Source organism: Doryrhamphus excisus, chromosome 21 (assembly GCF_030265055.1).
Source record: "Doryrhamphus excisus isolate RoL2022-K1 chromosome 21, RoL_Dexc_1.0, whole genome shotgun sequence".
Classification (NCBI taxonomy): domain Eukaryota; kingdom Metazoa; phylum Chordata; class Actinopteri; order Syngnathiformes; family Syngnathidae; genus Doryrhamphus; species Doryrhamphus excisus.
The window spans coordinates 2094771-2113589 of record NC_080486.1 but is presented as its reverse complement, the minus strand read 5'-3'; the positions used below and the strand labels follow the sequence as shown (position 1 = coordinate 2113589).

The 18819-nt window shown below is 42.2% G+C and overlaps 1 protein-coding gene across 3 annotated transcripts in view; it reads left to right on the top strand.

The window, feature by feature from the left end:
* rttn (rotatin) overlaps window positions 1-18819 on the top strand; it is a 34976-nt gene that overhangs the window by 13143 nt on the left and 3014 nt on the right. For all 3 annotated transcript variants that reach the window (XM_058059406.1, XM_058059404.1, XM_058059403.1), the window contains 24 exons: window positions 107-227; window positions 1437-1533; window positions 1622-1687; window positions 1758-1943; window positions 3158-3400; window positions 4627-4783; window positions 7108-7274; window positions 7363-7582; window positions 8483-8611; window positions 9752-9862; window positions 9971-10129; window positions 10833-10910; window positions 11281-11482; window positions 12404-12510; window positions 12585-12672; window positions 12742-12943; window positions 13012-13102; window positions 13180-13330; window positions 13413-13550; window positions 14277-14458; window positions 14535-14640; window positions 14737-14834; window positions 15630-15707; window positions 16609-16735. In XM_058059406.1, coding sequence (XP_057915389.1) covers window positions 107-227; window positions 1437-1533; window positions 1622-1687; window positions 1758-1943; window positions 3158-3400; window positions 4627-4783; window positions 7108-7274; window positions 7363-7582; window positions 8483-8611; window positions 9752-9862; window positions 9971-10129; window positions 10833-10910; window positions 11281-11482; window positions 12404-12510; window positions 12585-12672; window positions 12742-12943; window positions 13012-13102; window positions 13180-13330; window positions 13413-13550; window positions 14277-14458; window positions 14535-14640; window positions 14737-14834; window positions 15630-15707; window positions 16609-16735 — 3304 coding nt within the window. The remainder of the gene's footprint in view (window positions 1-106; window positions 228-1436; window positions 1534-1621; window positions 1688-1757; window positions 1944-3157; window positions 3401-4626; window positions 4784-7107; window positions 7275-7362; window positions 7583-8482; window positions 8612-9751; window positions 9863-9970; window positions 10130-10832; window positions 10911-11280; window positions 11483-12403; window positions 12511-12584; window positions 12673-12741; window positions 12944-13011; window positions 13103-13179; window positions 13331-13412; window positions 13551-14276; window positions 14459-14534; window positions 14641-14736; window positions 14835-15629; window positions 15708-16608; window positions 16736-18819) is intronic.

Genomic DNA, 18819 nt, shown 5'->3' with positions numbered 1-18819 from the left:
CATATTGAAGCAGACGTAGAATGACCTGTCTGCGGGTGCTATTTGTCCCAGTGTACGTATGTGAGGCAACTCTTGCAAATTGAGCTCCATGTGCGTTTTGTTCCAGAGCTGGGATTGCATGCTGGAGCCGTGTGTGTGTATCCTGAGGAAGCTGGTGTACGCCGATGCGTCTCTGAGGAGCAGCCTGGCGCAGCGCGGCGGCGTCCTGCTCGTCACTCTGCTTCGAGGTGCACTATTTTGCGAGACGGCTCATTAAGCAATGAGCTTGCACATTTCTGCACGTGTGCGGTGGAGCTCGGGGGCACATTTGCATAAGATATACAAAGCCGTTTACTGATGCATAGCTTTCAGCCGTGTTGTGACAACACTCGCACAACACTTTATTAGACGGCTGTGCGTCACGTGAGAGCCAACAGAAGAGGTACTGTACATCAAAAAAATCTGCCTTGACAATGATTGGCATTTTTGTGTGAGTGACAGGAAGAAAAGCTCTTGTACCTTCTCTGTGGAGAGGTCGTTTGGCGCCACCTGTTTAGCACATTATCAGGGTGGTCCAAAATATTTACACAGAGGAAGGGGGGGCTGCTTTATATATTTTTCTGACTTTATAAAAAGCTGTGTTATTAATTATTAATATCAACAGGTCAGCTTTTGTCTTTGCATTTTGCCTTTTTGCTGTTTTTTTCAGTGTTTAATTTTATTTCTACAAATTGCCACGGGCTAGTAATAAAGTATTCCAGCAGCTCCGGACCCTGCTGGAATACATGAATTGGTACACCCTGAAAATAAGGGACCCCTCTGTTTTTTCCCCCCACATCCATTTTTGGAAAAATATTTTTAAAGACAAAATCAAAGCCAAAAAAGAGAAGTCATATTTTCAATGTATTTTCAAGATTCAATTTCTATTCATATTTTCATATTCATATTTCTCTTCATATTTCTCTTTTCTGTGTGAGTGACAGGAAGAAAAGCTCTTAACTCCAATTTTGGGGCTAACTGTTGGCTTATCAGATTTCGGGAGTTTTATTTTTATTTAAAAATAGCCCTTAAACCATATTTTCATCACAAAAATACATATGCATGTCACAGTACCATCAATACTATAATAGTAAATACATGACAGTAATAATATGAAGATATCTGTATTTTTTAATTTAAAAAAATAGACGTAAGACTGTCAGACAATTTGATTTGCAGATTTTACTGTCATTTTTTTATTTATTGTCCATGACCCACCCAGAATGTTTGGGTCTATGGCAAAGTTTATTAAGGTGAATACTGTCATAAATGTCATTATGGTGGACACATGTACCTAATATTGTGCTCCTTGAGCGATGGATTGCATTTAAAAAAAATTCCCTAATGACATGTTACATTGCTTGAAAAGATTAACATTTTTAGATTTGATTTTTCAAATCTTTTTTCCACCATGACAGCATCCCTGATCCTGAAGGCGAACGGTAACAGCGTGAACGAGGCTGCCGTCTTGATGAGTTTGTTGCTCTTTGATGAAATAAGCAGCATGGAAATATGGTGAGTGATAATGAACATCTATCCATCGTGCGCACCCACTCAGATCCTTTTGCATTACATTTTTTTTTTATTTATATCGGCATATCAGGTCGGATAAATCCCAGAGCGACGGCAGCCTTCCAACGTTCTCCCTCCCGTTATTAGTCGTGCGCAGGTAAACTTTAACGTTCAGATCGCCGCCATCATTCTCTTGGTTTTTATTTCCCCATTAACTTCTCCTCCAGGTACAACATCCCGTTCCAGGCGGCGAGCCACCACGCAGTCAGCCCGTACTGCTGCGTCCTGGCCCCCTCCTCTGATCTACTGACCCTGGCCCCCGCTCGCCAAGCTCTTCAAGTGGCTTGGAACGTCGCGTGGCACTGTGGCATCGACAACCTGCTCGAGGAGCTCAACTCGGACATCGACCCTGAGTAAACACTCTTCATTGGTTAAGAAATACAATGTTTGTATTCCGTTGTACACAATACGTCCTCTCAAGCCACTGAAACATATGCTTAGGAAAAAGACTGCTGTCTTGGGTTTCATTTGTCTTCATTCCCAAGTAATGGGACCTAATTGAAACAGATGAGCATGTCTCTAACACGCTCTAAAGTAGCCTGATTGCTAAATTTCATACCATCACCCAACATTTAGGGCTAATGTCGTGTCCTGTGGAACAACAGTTAGTTCGCCGAGGCGCATATTTAACATGAGAAAAATCTGCAACTGGTGCCTACACAGGTTTATTGTATACTATTCATACTACAGTAAACCTCGGATATATCGGACTCGGATATATCGGAAATTTGCTCACAACAGACAGATAAAAAAGAACCGATTTTTCTGTAATGCATTTCCAATAAAAATTCATTGCATATATCAGATTTTTTATAACGGATTTTGCCTATTTCGGACAAAATCTCCAGTCCCGTTCCAATGCATTTCCATTAAATTTCCCTCGCATATATCGGATGGCCGCATCGTGGCGCTCCGATTTTCCGAATCGTGACATGGCCGCTATACGACGTCGTTTGCAGCGTTGCCTGCGCGTCCAGGTACATTGGAAACATAGTCAAAGAAGTGCCTTTTTATAACGGATAAAATCCGATTTACGCATATACCGGATATATATCCGATATATGCGTAAAACGGACATTTTCCGGTATACGCATATAACGGATTTCGCTTATATCGGACAAAACCAGTGGGAACAATTGAATCCGATATATCCGAGGTTTACTGTATTAAAAAAAAAAAAAAAAGGTGGCGTCAGGTATGCTTGGAGTTCTTCTGCCTTGCCTGTTGCAGGCCGCAGGTTACCTGAGTAGTTACACATTATACACTATAAACATCAAAAACCATTAGAAATTACTGTTCAATCACGCAGTGACCGTTTATGAGCAAAAGTGTAGCGATAACCATAGAACCAGATATGGAACAAGAGTGGATACAAGAAATGCTTTGGCTGCTATAAAGTACAGTATGAGAAAATAAACTCAATTACATTAAACGTACAGTTAATAGATGTTTTATGACATGTTCTTTATTGTTCTCAAGCTGCTGTGTTCGCCACTAAATTCCCCATAGAGTCTGGGCTCCAAAGTCAAAGCATGTGTTTATTAAACACTCTGCAACACTCGCACAGATTCCACCCTGACCTGAAGCTGCCAGAGGCCCAGGTTGCATCGCTGCGAGCGACCCACCTTCCCAGCGCCCTTCACGATTGCGTCCAGGCTGTGGTGATGGCAGCGGGGCACAGTTCGGTGATCTCCGCCCTCTCCAGGCTCAACCTCTACTTGATGGTTGACACACTCGCTCTCCCTCACTCGCCGACGTACGGATGCAGAGAAACGCTGCACTCGCTCGGCTGGCAGGCTGCTGTGAGCAGGTACAAACGCAAATAGAGACTTCATAGGCATTCATTCATTTTCTACCGCTTTTTCCTCACGGGTCGCAGGGGTGCTGGAGCCTATCCCAGCTGTCTTCGGGCGAGAGGCGGGGTACACCCCGGACTGGTCGCCAGCCAATCACAGGGCACATATAGACAAACAACCATTCACACTCACATTCATACCTATGGACAATTTGGAGTCGCTAATTAACCTAGCATGTTTTAAGAATGTGGGAGAAAACCCACACATGCACGGGGAGAACATGCAAACTCCACACATAGGCATTCAATTAAATTAAATGACTTCATGGGTGTCACCCTTGGATCATTGTCATGTCGTATTGAAAAAGCACTCTGACACATTGAATAAAAAAAGTTTCAAATAGTTTAAAATCATAACAAATACTGTGGCACTTCACACTTAAGGAATTGAGCAAAACATGCTATTAATGAGCAACTAACAACCTCAAACTGAGTTGGAATTCTCAGAAATATTTGCTCTACAATATAACTCCTCCCACTTGAGGGGGGTCCCAAAACCCCCAAACAAACAAAAATGTCCCTTTTGTCCCTGAGGAAGTCTAAAGTCATCAATAACATTGTTACAGTTCATACCTTGATGGTTTGCGTTCACATGGATGACGATGTAGTCTGTTCATCCACAGGAAATGGCCTTTGTTTTTGTTTTTTTGGAAGCAGTAGCTTTTAGGCAAGTGTCAGAATGTGAATTCAGGAGGAACTAAGAAGTTTAGTGCAACCCTTGATTAGTTAATGAGTTGATGAATCGGTGTGTTTTCGCACTTTTATCCACCTAGTGTTCAGTATGTCTTGTTTAGGTGAATGAATTAAGCTAATTAACGGGCGGCTTTTATAGCTGCCATTATCTCCACCCGCTTCTGCAACTCTGCAGAACTGTGTGGGACAGCGCTTGCTGTAAATTAAATGTTTTCACGGCTCACCGGGTGCGGCGGGGTAATTTCTTTTTTTTTTTTTCCTCCATCGCTTCCCGGCACTCCGATACGGCTAATAAAGCACTCCAAGGAGGGGAAATGCGACAAATTAGCACGCAACTTTGACACAATTTCAAGGAGAGCTAATTCTCATTTCTTATTTTATTGTGTGTGTTTGTTTTTAATTGGTCGTAATGAAACAAATAAATATATTCTTTGTTTCCCTGAAGATGAAACGGCATACTTCTCACTGCTCTCTCTGATGGTGACCAGGTTTCTCCAGGTGCATCCAGCCTCCGTGGAGGACGAGCGGCTGCTGGCGTACGTCGTTGCATTTCTGAACGCCTACTTCAAACACACGCGCGAGCACTCTGCGTCTGACCCGGAGGACAAGGACCTACGCTGGATGCTGGAGCTGCTTCTCAACGAGGTAGAAAACCAGAGCCGAGCAGCAATATGTGTCTTATTAACGACGTGTGCATCTCTGTTATGATAATCCGGTTAGGACTCTTCTCGCCAACACAGATGGCGATACAGTTGTAATCACAGCAAAAATAAATCCAACTCTAAACATATTACTCCCTCATAAAATCACAATAACAGCACAGCTTCCAAGTTGGATTCATATTTGTGCCTGGAGGGGATGCGGGCATGGAGGCATTGCAAGTCTTCTCATTTTTCTGTTTGTCTGTAAACAATAAGCCCCTCCCCTCTTGGCACCCACCGCAGACTCGGATTGAATGCCTGGTTGTGGCGAGATGCGCCACTCTGACTTTTCTGTAATTACACAACAACATCTGGTGCTCCTCACACGTACGTTAGCAACCTACGAGACCGTACTACTCATCATCACTTTCTCTATAGGAGGCTCGGTGCAATGTACATACACTCGCTTGACACTTTCATCCGTGAGCTCCAGCCTTGGCTGCGATAATAATAATAATAATGCACATTTTTCATGGAAGTATTTCATTTTCTTTATTGGAGTGGTGCAGGAATGCGCACATTTGTAATCACGGGTAGCGTATTTAGCCGCATGAGAAGGAGTGAATATTCAAAACATCTCTAATTACCATGCAGTGCTGTTCTACACCGCTGCAAAGTGCAATTAGAGCTCTGCCAAGGCTGAGCAATCCTGATTTGGCTCAACACCAAATTGTGCACCTTCGTAGTTCTCCTGCACCAACCAAACAGCGTTGTTAGTATTCATTATTTATTGAAAAATGTAAAATACTAGCACTAATAATGCATTATTATGCATTATTTATATATTTTGCAAACCCTGTGTATTATTTAGATCACTTTATACATTTTTGTAACAAACAAACAAAAAAAAAAAGAAAAAAAATTCTTACAGATCTGTTCAAAAACGCTTTGGTCTCTTTCTTCTTGCATCAATCTTGAAGTATTTTAGGTATTTTTATTGTTCCATTACATGTACTACATACAGTTCTAACAGTGTCAATGACTATTACACATTTTTTTAATTTTTGATATACAGTAGCTGTTGGGAAATGTAAAATACTAGCACTAATAATGCATTATTATGCAACATGCATGGAAGAAAATGAAGAACTAGAAATAAATCCTTTTTTTAAACAGTGTTTTATTTGTTCCTTGCGAACCCTGTGTATTATTTAGATCACTTTATACATTTTTGTAACAAACAAAAAAAAAAAAAAGAAAAAAAATTCTTACAGATCTGTTCAAAAACGCTATGGTTTCTTTCTTCTTGCATCAATCTTGAAGTATTTTAGGTATTTTTATTGTTCCATTACATGTACTACATACAGCTCTAACAGTGTCAATGACTATTACACATTTTTTTTATTTTTGATATACAGTAGCTGTTGGGAAATGTAAAATACTAGCACTAATAATGCATTATTATGCAACACGCAAGGAAGAAAATGAAGAACTAGAAATAAATTCTTTTTTTAAACAGTTTTTTATTTGTTCCTTGTGAACCCTGTGTATTATTTAGATCACTTTATACATTTTTGTAACAAACAAAAAAAATATGAAAAAAAATTCTTACAGATCTGTTCAAAAGTATTGAAGTATTTTAGGTATTTTTATTGTTACATTACACGTACTACATACAGCACCATGAAATACCTCTAACAGTGTCAATTACTATTACACATTTTTTTTATTTTTGATATACAGTAGCTGTTGATGCTGATGAGCCGGGATGTGTGCCAGAAGATGTCAGCAGCTTAAGAAAAAGAAAGAAAACACATTTCTATTTTTTGCACCTGCTAAGCTAACTTTCACAATAAGCGAGCCAACCAACGGTGTCCAATCTGCACGCAGAAGAAAATACCGGGTCCATTTGTTCTGATCCCATAATCACATTGGAAAGAATAGAAATCCACTTAATCTGTTCCAGACGGCCATAAATATGAGCAACAGAAACGAGGTTTCGAAATTATTACAGACTTTGGGGGGAATGAGATGTGGCTATTTTACTTTTTTGAACAAGAATCCACAAATTTGCAGGGTGGTGCTGAAACAGGAACGTGCGTGGAGGCTGTGTAGGCGACGAAGCTCAATGCAGACACACTTTGTCACTATTTTAGCTTTATGGAGAATTTTGTCAGGATGCATGGTGCATTTTAGGATAATTCCTTAACATCTTCACCCTTTTACCTTCATAGATAGGGGATGGACTTCTCCCGTGGTGCTACCAGCAGGTCAAGAGATGGACCAAATATTCTACCTGTCCATTTATTTTCTCATTATTCCTTTAAGGAAACCATGTTCCTGCTTAATTTGCTTCCTGGTGTGGAGAGCACAAACGCAGGGCAGCACCCGGAGGAGCCCGAGGAAGTGAAGAACCACGTCAGCCAGAAACTGCAACGGGAGCTGTCCTGCCTCTTTAAAAACATGCTCCATTACCTGACACACACCTCTGACAGGTAAAGACGGCCACAAAAACATTCTCCCTTGCATCATATCTCCCGCTTTCTTGCTCACGCTGCCCTTCTCCCGTCTTGTCTTTCCCAGGCTATGTTTGGCATTAGCGGGGCCCTTCAAGAGCCAGCTGGCACTGCGCTTGCTGGAGAGCCTGCGGGTGTCTGATGCCCCGCGTTTCTATGGCCTTCCCAGCCTGGAGAGGACTCTGCGGGGCATGGTCAGTCTGACAGCGCAGCCTGGCTGGAGCTCGCACTGCCCTGAGCTGGCGCCCGCCTCCCTTTGTGCCAAGTACCTCAGCGGCCTTTTGGAGGTGTGTGGGAACGAGAATACTTCCTTTCCGAGGATACTGCGTGGGAGGCATATACTTTACAGGGCTTAAACCGGTATTGTGTTGCAAGAGAACCAAAGCGATAAGTGATAAGCATCGTGCAGCCGTACCTAATGTTGTGACTGTAGCGTAAATGGAAGGTCTCCGCAGTGTGTGTTTGCGTGCTGCATGACCAGCTTGTCTCTCGCATCAGAGATTAGAACATTTACAGAGCTGAATGAGTAAGAAACTGTGCTTTCAGAGGAGCTCATTAAAACCAAGATATTCATGGGACTTGAAATAGTTAAAAAAAAAAAAATCTCAATGATTAGATATGGCACATTGCAGAGATACTGATGAGATTAATCAAGCCTGCCCGCTCCATCTGTTCAGTTGTTCCACAGCCCATTTAAATGATAACATGGAGCGGACCCGCTTGCACAGCAGCGATGCGTCTGAGCCTTTTGTCTTTCAGAATAACATCCCCCCCGCCCCCCCTGCGGAATTAACTATCATGTTAACACGGCGGCTTTTTTTTTTGTGCTCAAACTTGAATTAAGATCACACAAGAGTGAAGGTGGTCTCTCTCCTCCTCGGTCCCTCCATTGTTGGACACACCTTTCTGCACGTTCCTCCTGGCTCTGAAGGGCCCTAAAGCGTGCACGGACCCCCCCCCCCCTCAAGCTGTTCGCTCTTCATCTGCTCTTCCGTGATGTCCCACGTTCTGATGGCACATCAGAGCTGCAGAATAGTCTCGGCTGTGTTGCAGACCGCCTTTTGTATCGGTGACGTGCATACGCTAACCTCCATCTGAGCGTCATGTGTCGTTTTTGGTCTTGAAATGTTCAAACACAGAAACGTGCAATGTGCATATGACTTAAAAAAATGCTGTCTTCCGCACAGGTGATCTCCTCGTTTTATGTGCAATGGGGGGGCAACTCCATGTCCTTCATGGGGAAAGGCGTGACCAAGAATGCCCTCATATGCTTGCTTCACTTGTCGCATGAGATGATGGCTGAGAGCAAGGAGAAGGTAAGGGGTGGTGCGACAATTTAAACAAGTGAGGCGTCGTGAGCGAGTAAATAAGTAAAGGAGTCGGCGGTATCGTGTCCACGAGGAAGGAAAACACACACAACTCCAAAATGCCACCTTTTGAGCACCAATTCTCTCCAAAGTGAGGGAAGATGATAGATAGAAAACCTATAACCTTGAAATATAACTTGAACAACTTGTTCAACAAGTTGAACAACCTATGTTGTTCATATTTGGTGTCTATTCTATCTATTTATTCTCCACATTATTATTATTATTATTATTTATTATTACTTGTCTTCTTTTGTGTCTGTTATTATATGGGAGCCAGGCAACGACATTTCGTTGGCAATTTCACTACTGTGTTTTTGTGCAATTACAATAAAGGGAGTCTATCTATCTATCTATCTATCTATCTATCTATCTATCTATCTATCTATCTATCTATCTATCTATCTATCTATCTATCTATCTATCTATCTATCTATCTATCTATCTATCTATCTATCTATCTATCTATCTATCTATCTATCTATCTATCTATCTATCTATCTATCCATCTATCCATCTATCCATCTATCCATCTATCCATCTATCCATCTATCCATCTATCCATCTATCCATCTATCCATCTATCCATCTATCCATCTATCCATCTATCCATCTATCCATCTATCCATCTATCCATCTATCCATCTATCCATCTATCCATCTATCCATCTATCCATCTATCCATCTATCCATCTATCCATCTATCCATCTATCCATCTATCCATCCATCCATCCATCCATCCATCCATCCATCCATCCATCCATAAGCCTATGACTGTTATGAAACATTTTGCATCATAGATGAACTTTAAGCCTAAGTGTCATGTACTTAGATTCGTTTTTTTCTTATTAACTTCTTCCAGTAGGTCAGAAATGTATAAAAAAAACTGAGGCAAGACTTCTGCACGGTGTTGTTAAATGTATAAATATTTAAGCTTTACGCTGATCTTGAAAGTGCTTGTTATTTGACCTTGGTTAAGCTGCAGGAGCAACGTGAGCTCAGTTATTGATATTCAACAGGGAACAAGACTGCACATGATTAAAACATTTACACAAGGCAAGCCAATGTTTCTCTTTTGTCTGGACTAGGACATCGTTTCCATGTGGTCTTTGGGGAACGAGGGCAACGTGGAGGAAACCAACGCCTCTCAGCTGAGCTTGGCCTGGCTTATCCCGCTCTGGGTGGACAGGGATCAAGAGGTACAACGAAAGCGCATGACAGATCCTCACACAACCTATTACACAACCATCATTACTTTGAATGGCCACATTGAATACGGTTTGTAATTCCTTGTCCGTCCCACCCAGGTGAGGTTTGCCAGCTTGGGTTTAGGCGCCGCTCTGTCCTCGGTGGCGAGCGGGTGCCAGGCTCTGTGCGCCAGCTGCCAGAACATCAGCGGAGGCCTGTGGGGCACCTTGCTCAACATCCTGCTCGATCAACACGAGAGCAGCATGGTCCGGAGGGAGGTGCGCTGCTCTAACTTTTACACTTATGAGCCAACTACTGTATGTCAATCATTTGGACCATTACATGACAGGCCTATTATTAGTATGAACCAAGTATTTCATTATACTTTTATAATTTTATCACCTAATTTACTTTTACTTTATTTTGTTTTTATTTGTTTCTCACAATAATAATAATACAAAATTAATTTAAAAAATAATTTATATTATATTTATATATATTTTAACTCTGTGCAACTAAAATGACATTATTTTTTGTAAAAATATTCGTAAAATTGTGACTTTTCTGACAACATTGTTGTATTTTTTAAATCCCTATTTCAATTTTCTTCTCAGAATATGACAACGTTAATTCCTATAATAGATTGACTTTATTCCCATAATCTCTCCAGCCTTATTTTCCATACATTATTATTGTTTTGTTTGTTTGTCATAATATTCTGACTTAAATATTTCTACTTAAAGCTACCAAAATGATGTTATTTTTATTGACGTTATATATTTTATAACATTATTTTGTAAACTTTTGCAACTTTTCTTTCTAATAATTTGACTTCATTCAGGTAAATTGTGTGTGTGTGGTGGAAGAGTGGTGTATTAGCTGAAAAAAGCAGGCAGAGGGCGCTGTTGCTGATTCAGTCATACATGCTAAAATCTACTCACCCACTTCCTCCCCCTATTCTGCGTGTATTTGTGTGTCCAGGCCGCGTTTATCCTGCAGAACCTGCTGGTGATGCCCATGCCTGCCAATGCAGAGGAGGCCGAGGACTCCCACTGGCAGGTCAGCAGCTCTGCCAGCTAGTTAAAAAGATTTTATGGACCATGAACTGTTTTCTCTCCTGGTGCCTCTGATTTTTTTTCTTTTTTTTTTAACCCCCTTTCCTTTTTTCTCTGCTCAAACCTTTTATTACTAGCCTCCATTCACACTCTTGTTGAGCCCCGCGGGGTTCAGAGCTTTGGGAATAAGCTGAAATTGAAACTCTACTGGGTTCTCAGGCCCCCCCAGCACTCCCAGTAAAATTAGAGCGTCTGAATAAATATTCCCCTTACAGGGGGTGTTTATCCGGGGTAGAAAAATAAATGAAATAAATGAATATTTCTTACATGTTAGACAATTTTAAAATAGAATATTGTGCTCATGTCTTTTCCAGCACCCTCGTGTCCACGACGAGGTGTCTGGCGTGTCGCTGGTGGGGCTTCCTGCTCTCCAGGCCCTTCTTTACCACTGTCAGTATTTCCAGCACTTGGCCGTGTCTGCCTCCACTTGTTACAGAGGCAGGTACGCCTTTCACCTGCAGAGACCTGGCACTGGTGACGCCGGGCAGGTTGGGCCTCGGGAGAGTACTTCTTCTGGTAGGTGCACATATCTCTTTGACATTCTAATGCTTTTTATTACTTCATAAAAGTCATTGCTTGCAATTCCCGCAATGTAGGTTTCCTTATTTATAAATGTTATATAAATATTTTGTAGTTATGGTTCAGAAAACCTGCTTGTGATCTCCTAAATATGGTTAATAACATGATTAGAGCCCTCTAGAAACAACATAACACCCCTATAGTCACCTTTACACTCTTATTTCCCAATGAATTGGAAGACATAAATACATATGACTCGTGGTCATGTGTGTTCCAGTGCTATGGGACAGGAAGTGATGTCATGTTATTATTGTGCCTATTGTGAGATCATTCAAACCAGCAAGTCTGGTGCTTGTGTGTCTCCATCGAACATTACAGTAACGTTACTGACACCTAGTGACCGGTGTAGAATACTACATAACACAACTGCATCTTCTGAATGTATTTTATGTACTTTTATTTTTTTAATGCTTAATCTAGGTTCAAAAAAATCATAACATTTGGACTAATAATAGACTATATTCATTATGAAACAGCATGATTTATTAATTAATAGATTTTAGAAAAAATTAGAGTGAAGGCCTGAAATTTGAAGCACAAATTGGCAAAACTCAACCCCTGACATCACTTCCTGTGTGGTCGCTTCTCAGCTCCCCTCGCACCATTTAGAGCAAGACATACCAGGACGAGTCTTATTTATGTTTTATATGTCTTATTTTCACTGACTATGTCTACTATATTGGGTTATATGGATTTAAATGTGGTTATAGGGGTGTTATTCAGGTCTAGAGGGCTCTAATTATGTTAAAAACTGAAATGTGAGGCGAGTACGCACTATTGTGGGTACACAAAACCTGCGTAACATGTCAAATGTTTCACATGCTTACAAGTCAACGTTTGTGTCATCTTTACGTCCAGTTTCGGACAATTCTCTGCAGTTTTGGAGAAGCGCCGCAGCAGCTGCTGCCGCGTCGACTGCCAACTCCAGCCAACCATCCAGCTCCATGTCCACGTCAAGCACTGTGGTTAGCTTGGCCTTCCACGCGGGCCCGCACACAAAAGAAGCATCTTGAAGTAAAATCCATGTTGTTTATGGCAGATAAGAGGTTCGGCGTCTCAGACGTCCAGGGCTGCGTCCCCTATGAGCTTTGCAGAAGATTCTCCTGCTAACAGGCTAACAGCACAAGGTACCACAACATCTATGAAATTGGAATAGATATGTAACAACGTATTTTATGTTCGGTGATGCCTTTTAGGCCAGAGCGACACGGACACCATCGGCTCCGTTGCCACGCACAACTCCCAACAAGGCCAGCCCTCGTCCACGCAGCCTGTCGTCATGGTTACCCCTGACCTGCTGGTGGCCCACTGCGGACTGCTGATGAACCTGCTCTCCATCCTGCCAGATTTCACCCTGACGGCCATACGACAGAACCAGCTTCTTTCAGCGCTGGCGAGGTACCATAAGAAAGCCCGCGATGAGTTCAATGCATGAACGGTTCATGTTGCATTCAAATGTCCTGCAGCTTGGTGGCAGTTGGGCCCGTTGAGAAATATCTCCGTGAACTGAAGGCACCCTACGTTCTTCCCGGAGAGAGAGAAGACATCAAAAGTCAGGTGACACAGCGGCGGATTCTGATAGATTGCTCCTAATTCGCACGTTCAACTCTTTTCTCCATCTCGTGTTCGCCTAGCTTGTCACGCTCCTTCAGTTCCAGTCCGGCTTCTCCAAGCTCCTGCACTTGTGCGTCTCGCTCAGCCCAGACCTGATTGGCCAGTTGGACTTCCTGAAACAATTCCTGTCCACCCCGGTGGCAGCGCTCACACTGGACGTCACAGGATTAGGTGTGATAATCCCTTATAACTATCACTTTATATTATATCCATCCGGTCTTGGATTTGATGATCACATGCTCTCCCTCCCCAGATGGAGGTACACGAGATGCTATCACTGCGTGCTGGGTGGACGTGTTTACGCTCCTGGCTACTTTGGTGAGTCGGGACAGTTCTGCGGTGTACCCATCTGTCTCTGCTGCACTGGGAAGACGCTGGCGGATGTTCACAGGTATTGTTTTCATAGCATTGTTGTGGTTAAATATTACGGAAATAGCAATATTGGAATCATATCTCATTATCTGACATGGAGGTTAGAAGGATTCCATCCGCCCTTCTATCTGTTTACAATGTTTTGAGTACAATTTAGAGTATTATTAGAGCCCTCTTGACATGAAATAGCACCCCTATAGTCACCTTAACACTTAATTCCATTACCCTGGGGGTGGACAGGAAGTGCCATCAGGGCTTGTTGTGAGGTCATTCAAACCTGCAATAAAAGTTGGTTGTTCCAGCGATCCAGTCCTGGTGCTTGTGTGTCTCCTGACTAATAATAATAATTATTGTGTCTTTGAATGGGTCTTTTGGAAGCCTTTTGTTTTTTACTCCATTTAGCCATATTTATGCATGAAAATGCATACTTTGTGTAGAAAATATGTCACATTTGCATAAATCTGCATATGTTTTGACTAATAACGGGCCATATTCAACCATGAAACAGCACTCGCCAACAATAGGATTGGTGTCTAGACACGGTCCTGATACAGATCCCAGTCTATCCTCCCTGTCCTTAAACCGCCCCCACACTCCTGATAGCAGGGATTTCCAACAAATCCAGTAAAAAATATGCTACTTTGGTACGCAATACCAAGTTAGAGAAAGTATTTCACCACTGGATTTGTCATTTATCGACTGTGTCATTTATTAAAAAGCATCCTCCTTGTTCTCTTGTGTGCAGAAACACTTTCGTTGTGTCTGAATGAAAAGCTAGGAGATCCTCTTCTGCACAAAGTGGCTTTACACTTCCTCGCCATCATTTTCGCCGAGGAGACGAAAAGGCGGGAGGGCGAGGTCACGACCTTCAACTCGGACGTGCTGAGTGGTCCGTCAGCCAGCCAGCTCTGTGAAGTGTTGACGCAGGTGACGTTCAAGGTCATTTAACGCAGCATCCAAAACAACACCTGTCATGTTAATTCTCTTCTATTTTTAATATCAGAGTTTTGAAAGCAGGTGCGTTCAGGACCCGCTAAAAAAGCTGACGGCCAGAGCTCTGATGACTCTACTCGCCAGCAGCTCCGCAGCGCAGAACCACGCTGCTGAAGGTAGCATGTCTTGACCTGTACCGTACTGTGTACATCGTATAGTACTACCTAACAGAACATATTACACTGTGCCTTTTTTGTACGTGTGTACTCCAGCTGGTCTGATTGACAGCTGCGTGGCGCAAATGAAGCAGATTCACACTCAGCTGCAGCTGGAGTCCCTGCGACCTGGCAAGCCTTCGCAACGCAAGAAGGTTTTCAGTTCTTTTCTTGTTGTTGTAAGGAACGGCTATATTTAGTATTTGCAAGTGTTTTGTTGATTTAGATTGTTTTAGGCCTTAATCAATTAAAATTAATGAATTAAAAAGTAATAAAAAAAGTAAAAAAAAAAAAAAGTAAATGATAATTTGAATAAATGAATACAAAATTGTGGATTTAACTTAAACATCTTACAAAATGATTGGCATTCATGAGAAGATGTCTGCATCTTTGATTGATTTTGAATACATTTTTAATAATACGCAAGAATAATACACTTAAACGTCATTATACTGTATTGACACAAATATAAAACAACTCTGAACCTCTGTATACATCCTCCATGGGGGTTAAAGGGCATCGTTAGCACATTTCAGTTCAGTTTCTTGCCCATGGATACTTCGGCATGAAGGTTGGAGGATCGAACCTGCGACATTCAGGTTGGGAGACGACCACTCAACCATCTGAGCCATGCGGCCCCTGTCATCTTTCTTAGCTACTCGATTAATCACCATTATTTATTTAACTTGCCTGACCTTTTGAAATGCTTTTTTCATGTAGACAGATATGCGTGAGTGCCAGAAAGAAAAGCTCAGGCAAGACTGCATTTGAGAGACCCAGATCATGTTACATTGAGGGCGCTATAGTTTGCACATTGGAACTTGCTGGGAGAAAGCAAATACTTTTACTGCCTTCCAGCGAGGCATCCGTTTAATTAGCAAATGCGGTGTGTGTGTGTGCGCCCACACGAGTGCTTCATTTAACTTTGTCTTGTTTTTCCGCATCATCAGGACGAGAGCCACTTAAAGGAACTCAAGCTGACCGTGGAGATCCTGCGAAGTGCTTTCTACCGCAACGGCGAATGCAAAGTAAGCCTCTGCGTCTGTTTTGCCTTTTAATTCCCAGCTGCTAATTGGTGTCAAATGAGCCCTCCGAGTACCAACGCGCTGGAATGCTTGTCAATGAGCCTCACCCCCCCCACCCAAGTTAATAGCAGCGGTGGTTACTTTGGACTAAATAGTGGTTCTCATGAAATATAGTGCCTTAGTCCCGATGATTCATCTGTGGAGGCAAAAGTATTAGGACACCCGACGCAAATAGCTTCCGCTTCTGTGAGAAAACATCCGTTATTTGTGATCCGCATTTGGTGACCCCGACGTGATACGAAGATGTGATTCAGAACGAGACGGGACGATAAGTGGAATCAACCGTCTTACAACAAGCACATGACCCGGAAACCCTCCCCCCCCCCCGAGGCAGCACCCCATTGGTTGAATGGCTTTACGATATTTTTGGATCATCGCAATGCCGAAACCAACACGTTTGTTTCTTCACTGTAGGCAGTACGCATAAAATACGCTAATAACAAGATGAAATCATTAAACTAAAATATTAATAAAAAGACAATTCCATGCGGTTGGGGCGTTGCAAAAGAGGGAGAGACTGGGATGAGACCACTACACTACACCGCCTACTTATCCCTGTCCATTCGTGGGAGAAGATTCTTTCACGTTTTTAGTCACATCGACTCGTACACTCACATAGCACAATCAGAGTTGCGCAACATTTACGTATGACTGATGGGAATACTGTCTAGAGGGGGCGGGGCAGCCGCTTCATAGGCCGTCACCAAATGTATCAAATTGAAAACATTTTAAGTCGTGACTTTATTGACGTGTCCCTGATAGCGACGCTGCCCCAAGGAACGCCGAGGAAAAGAACCAGCCTGGACTAACATGGAATGTATTAATCCTTTGTGTGTTTGTGTAGTCGGCGGCCAGAGATGCGCGCCTCACACTGGTGATTCACTCTCTTTGGCCGTGGCTCCTTTTGGACGACCCCGTCATGGAGGCGGTGCTGGAGCTCCTCTGCGTCTACACGGCCGACTGCCCCGCAGGTTTTTTTTTATGTGTTTCCTTCTGTTGTGAGCGTCCGTCTGTGCCTCGCCATGCTTGTCCAATCCAATGCGCCCATTGTCCAGCCTGGTGAGCGGCGGGCATTGTGTGTTACAGTGCGAGGCCACAATGGCGGCAGTGTGACGAGCGTCTTCGCGAGGTCGTCTTAGCTTAGTTTTCACACACTTTTTTTTTTAAAGTCTCTGTTCTGCTTCAGTAATTAGTATTCTGGTTTAATTGGGAGTCAGAATGCCGAGAGGCTTGTACGGAAAAAGGAGAAGAAAAGGCGAGATTCACGGGGAGGAAACTGGGAAATGTTACTTTGATAAACAGCTCGCGGTTCCTTTGATGTGTTCGCGAGGGCTGAACCCGTGCGATGGAAATCGCTTTTGTCTGTGAGGGGAAGGAACTTTTATTTGCAAAGACTCGTGAGCCCCCGTTTTTTGGTCTCTCTTTCTATTTGATTGGCACTGCTTCCTCAGCGGAGGCTGGCATCGTAGCCCCCCCCCACTCCGCCCTCCCCTCCCTACAAGGATGGAGCTCTGAGGCGGCAGAAGCGGTGAAGTCAGGCGCTGCCGTCTCCCTAAAGGTTAACCCAACAGGCACTTTGTGTCGCAGCTGCGTGCAGTTACGCCATCCGCCCCCCGGCTACCATTTTGTCTCCAGAGACAAAAACGACAGAACGTGAACGTTTTATCTCAAGTCTTTCATCTAAGGCTTTGTTGAAGATACTTTGACACGTATTGTTTTTAGGTTAAGAACATAATAATCCATACTTAATGCCGTACCCAATACTCACTCACATAGCACAGAGTTGCACAACACCTACATATGACTGATGGAAAAAAATACTAGTAGGCAAGATGACTTTTTAGAGACTCTATCGTCTCTGTCATCTCATTTTGGGCGATTTTCCTCTCAATACAGTTTGAAAACCTTCTAAATAAGCAGATCTTCATTGACGGGCATTAAGATGGCCGCAGGCTAACATTAGCATACATATAGCATACATATATGTTGACTGGACCAAAATGACCATCATCCATCAGCTCAGTGAAATCGCTTTGTTTTTTTTGGTGTAACTTTTCCAAATGTACCTTTATTACAATCATGTTAGCAATAGCCTAAACCAGGGGCGCCCAAACTTTTTAAAGCACATGGAGATATTTTAGTTGTTTTATATAATTTAAGAAAATAACTGTATATCAGCTTTGTGATATAGGTAAAAAAAATATTCTTTGTAAATTTTTTTTTTTTGTAAATTTTCTGATGACTTTATTCCCATAATAATGTAACTTTTTACGTTACAATTTAATATATATTTTCTTTAATATTTAAAGTCTCTGCTACTAAAATAATCTAAGATTTTTTCTCATTGGACAATGACTTTTTTTCTCTTTATATTTTGACTTTATTTCGGTAAAATTACAGCTGTTGTTTTATCCATTTCAACTGTTGTTATTCATTTTTCAATCATTAACTTATTTTTACTTTATTTTAATCATTTTATTGCCCTCATATTTTGACTTTATTCTCTTAACATTGTTTTTAAATATTTATTTATAATTATATTTTTATGTGACCTAGATGACTTATGACTTAAACGTTTTTTTTAGATTTAATATTATGAAATATTAATACTATTAGAGTTCAATATATAATGCTAAAATTATTTTCTAAAAAACTAAAAAGAAAAGGACAGAAAGGCTCTGTGTCCCAAATAGACCCAGGGCCACAGTTTGGACACCTCTGGCCTAAACTAATGTAGTTAACATGAAAGACCTTTTACGTAATTCAAAAGTTCTGTTAGAATGTTTAACCATCGCTCAGTCAATGTTGTGTCTTCGTGCGGTCGTGTCCGCTTGTTCTTTATTTATGACACACCTCCAGACGGCGTGCGGCCATGCGGCCATGCGGAGGTGTTTTGGTGTGACGGGCAGACAGCCGTGCAGCCCGACGCCCGTGTTTTTCTGATTATTCAGCATTTGTGGTGCTTTTAGCTAGCGTTAAGATAAACAGAGAAACCTGAAAGAAACAAGACCTTCCCTGAAGTGGAGTGCGCTACTTGGCTGCTACCAGCGGAGGC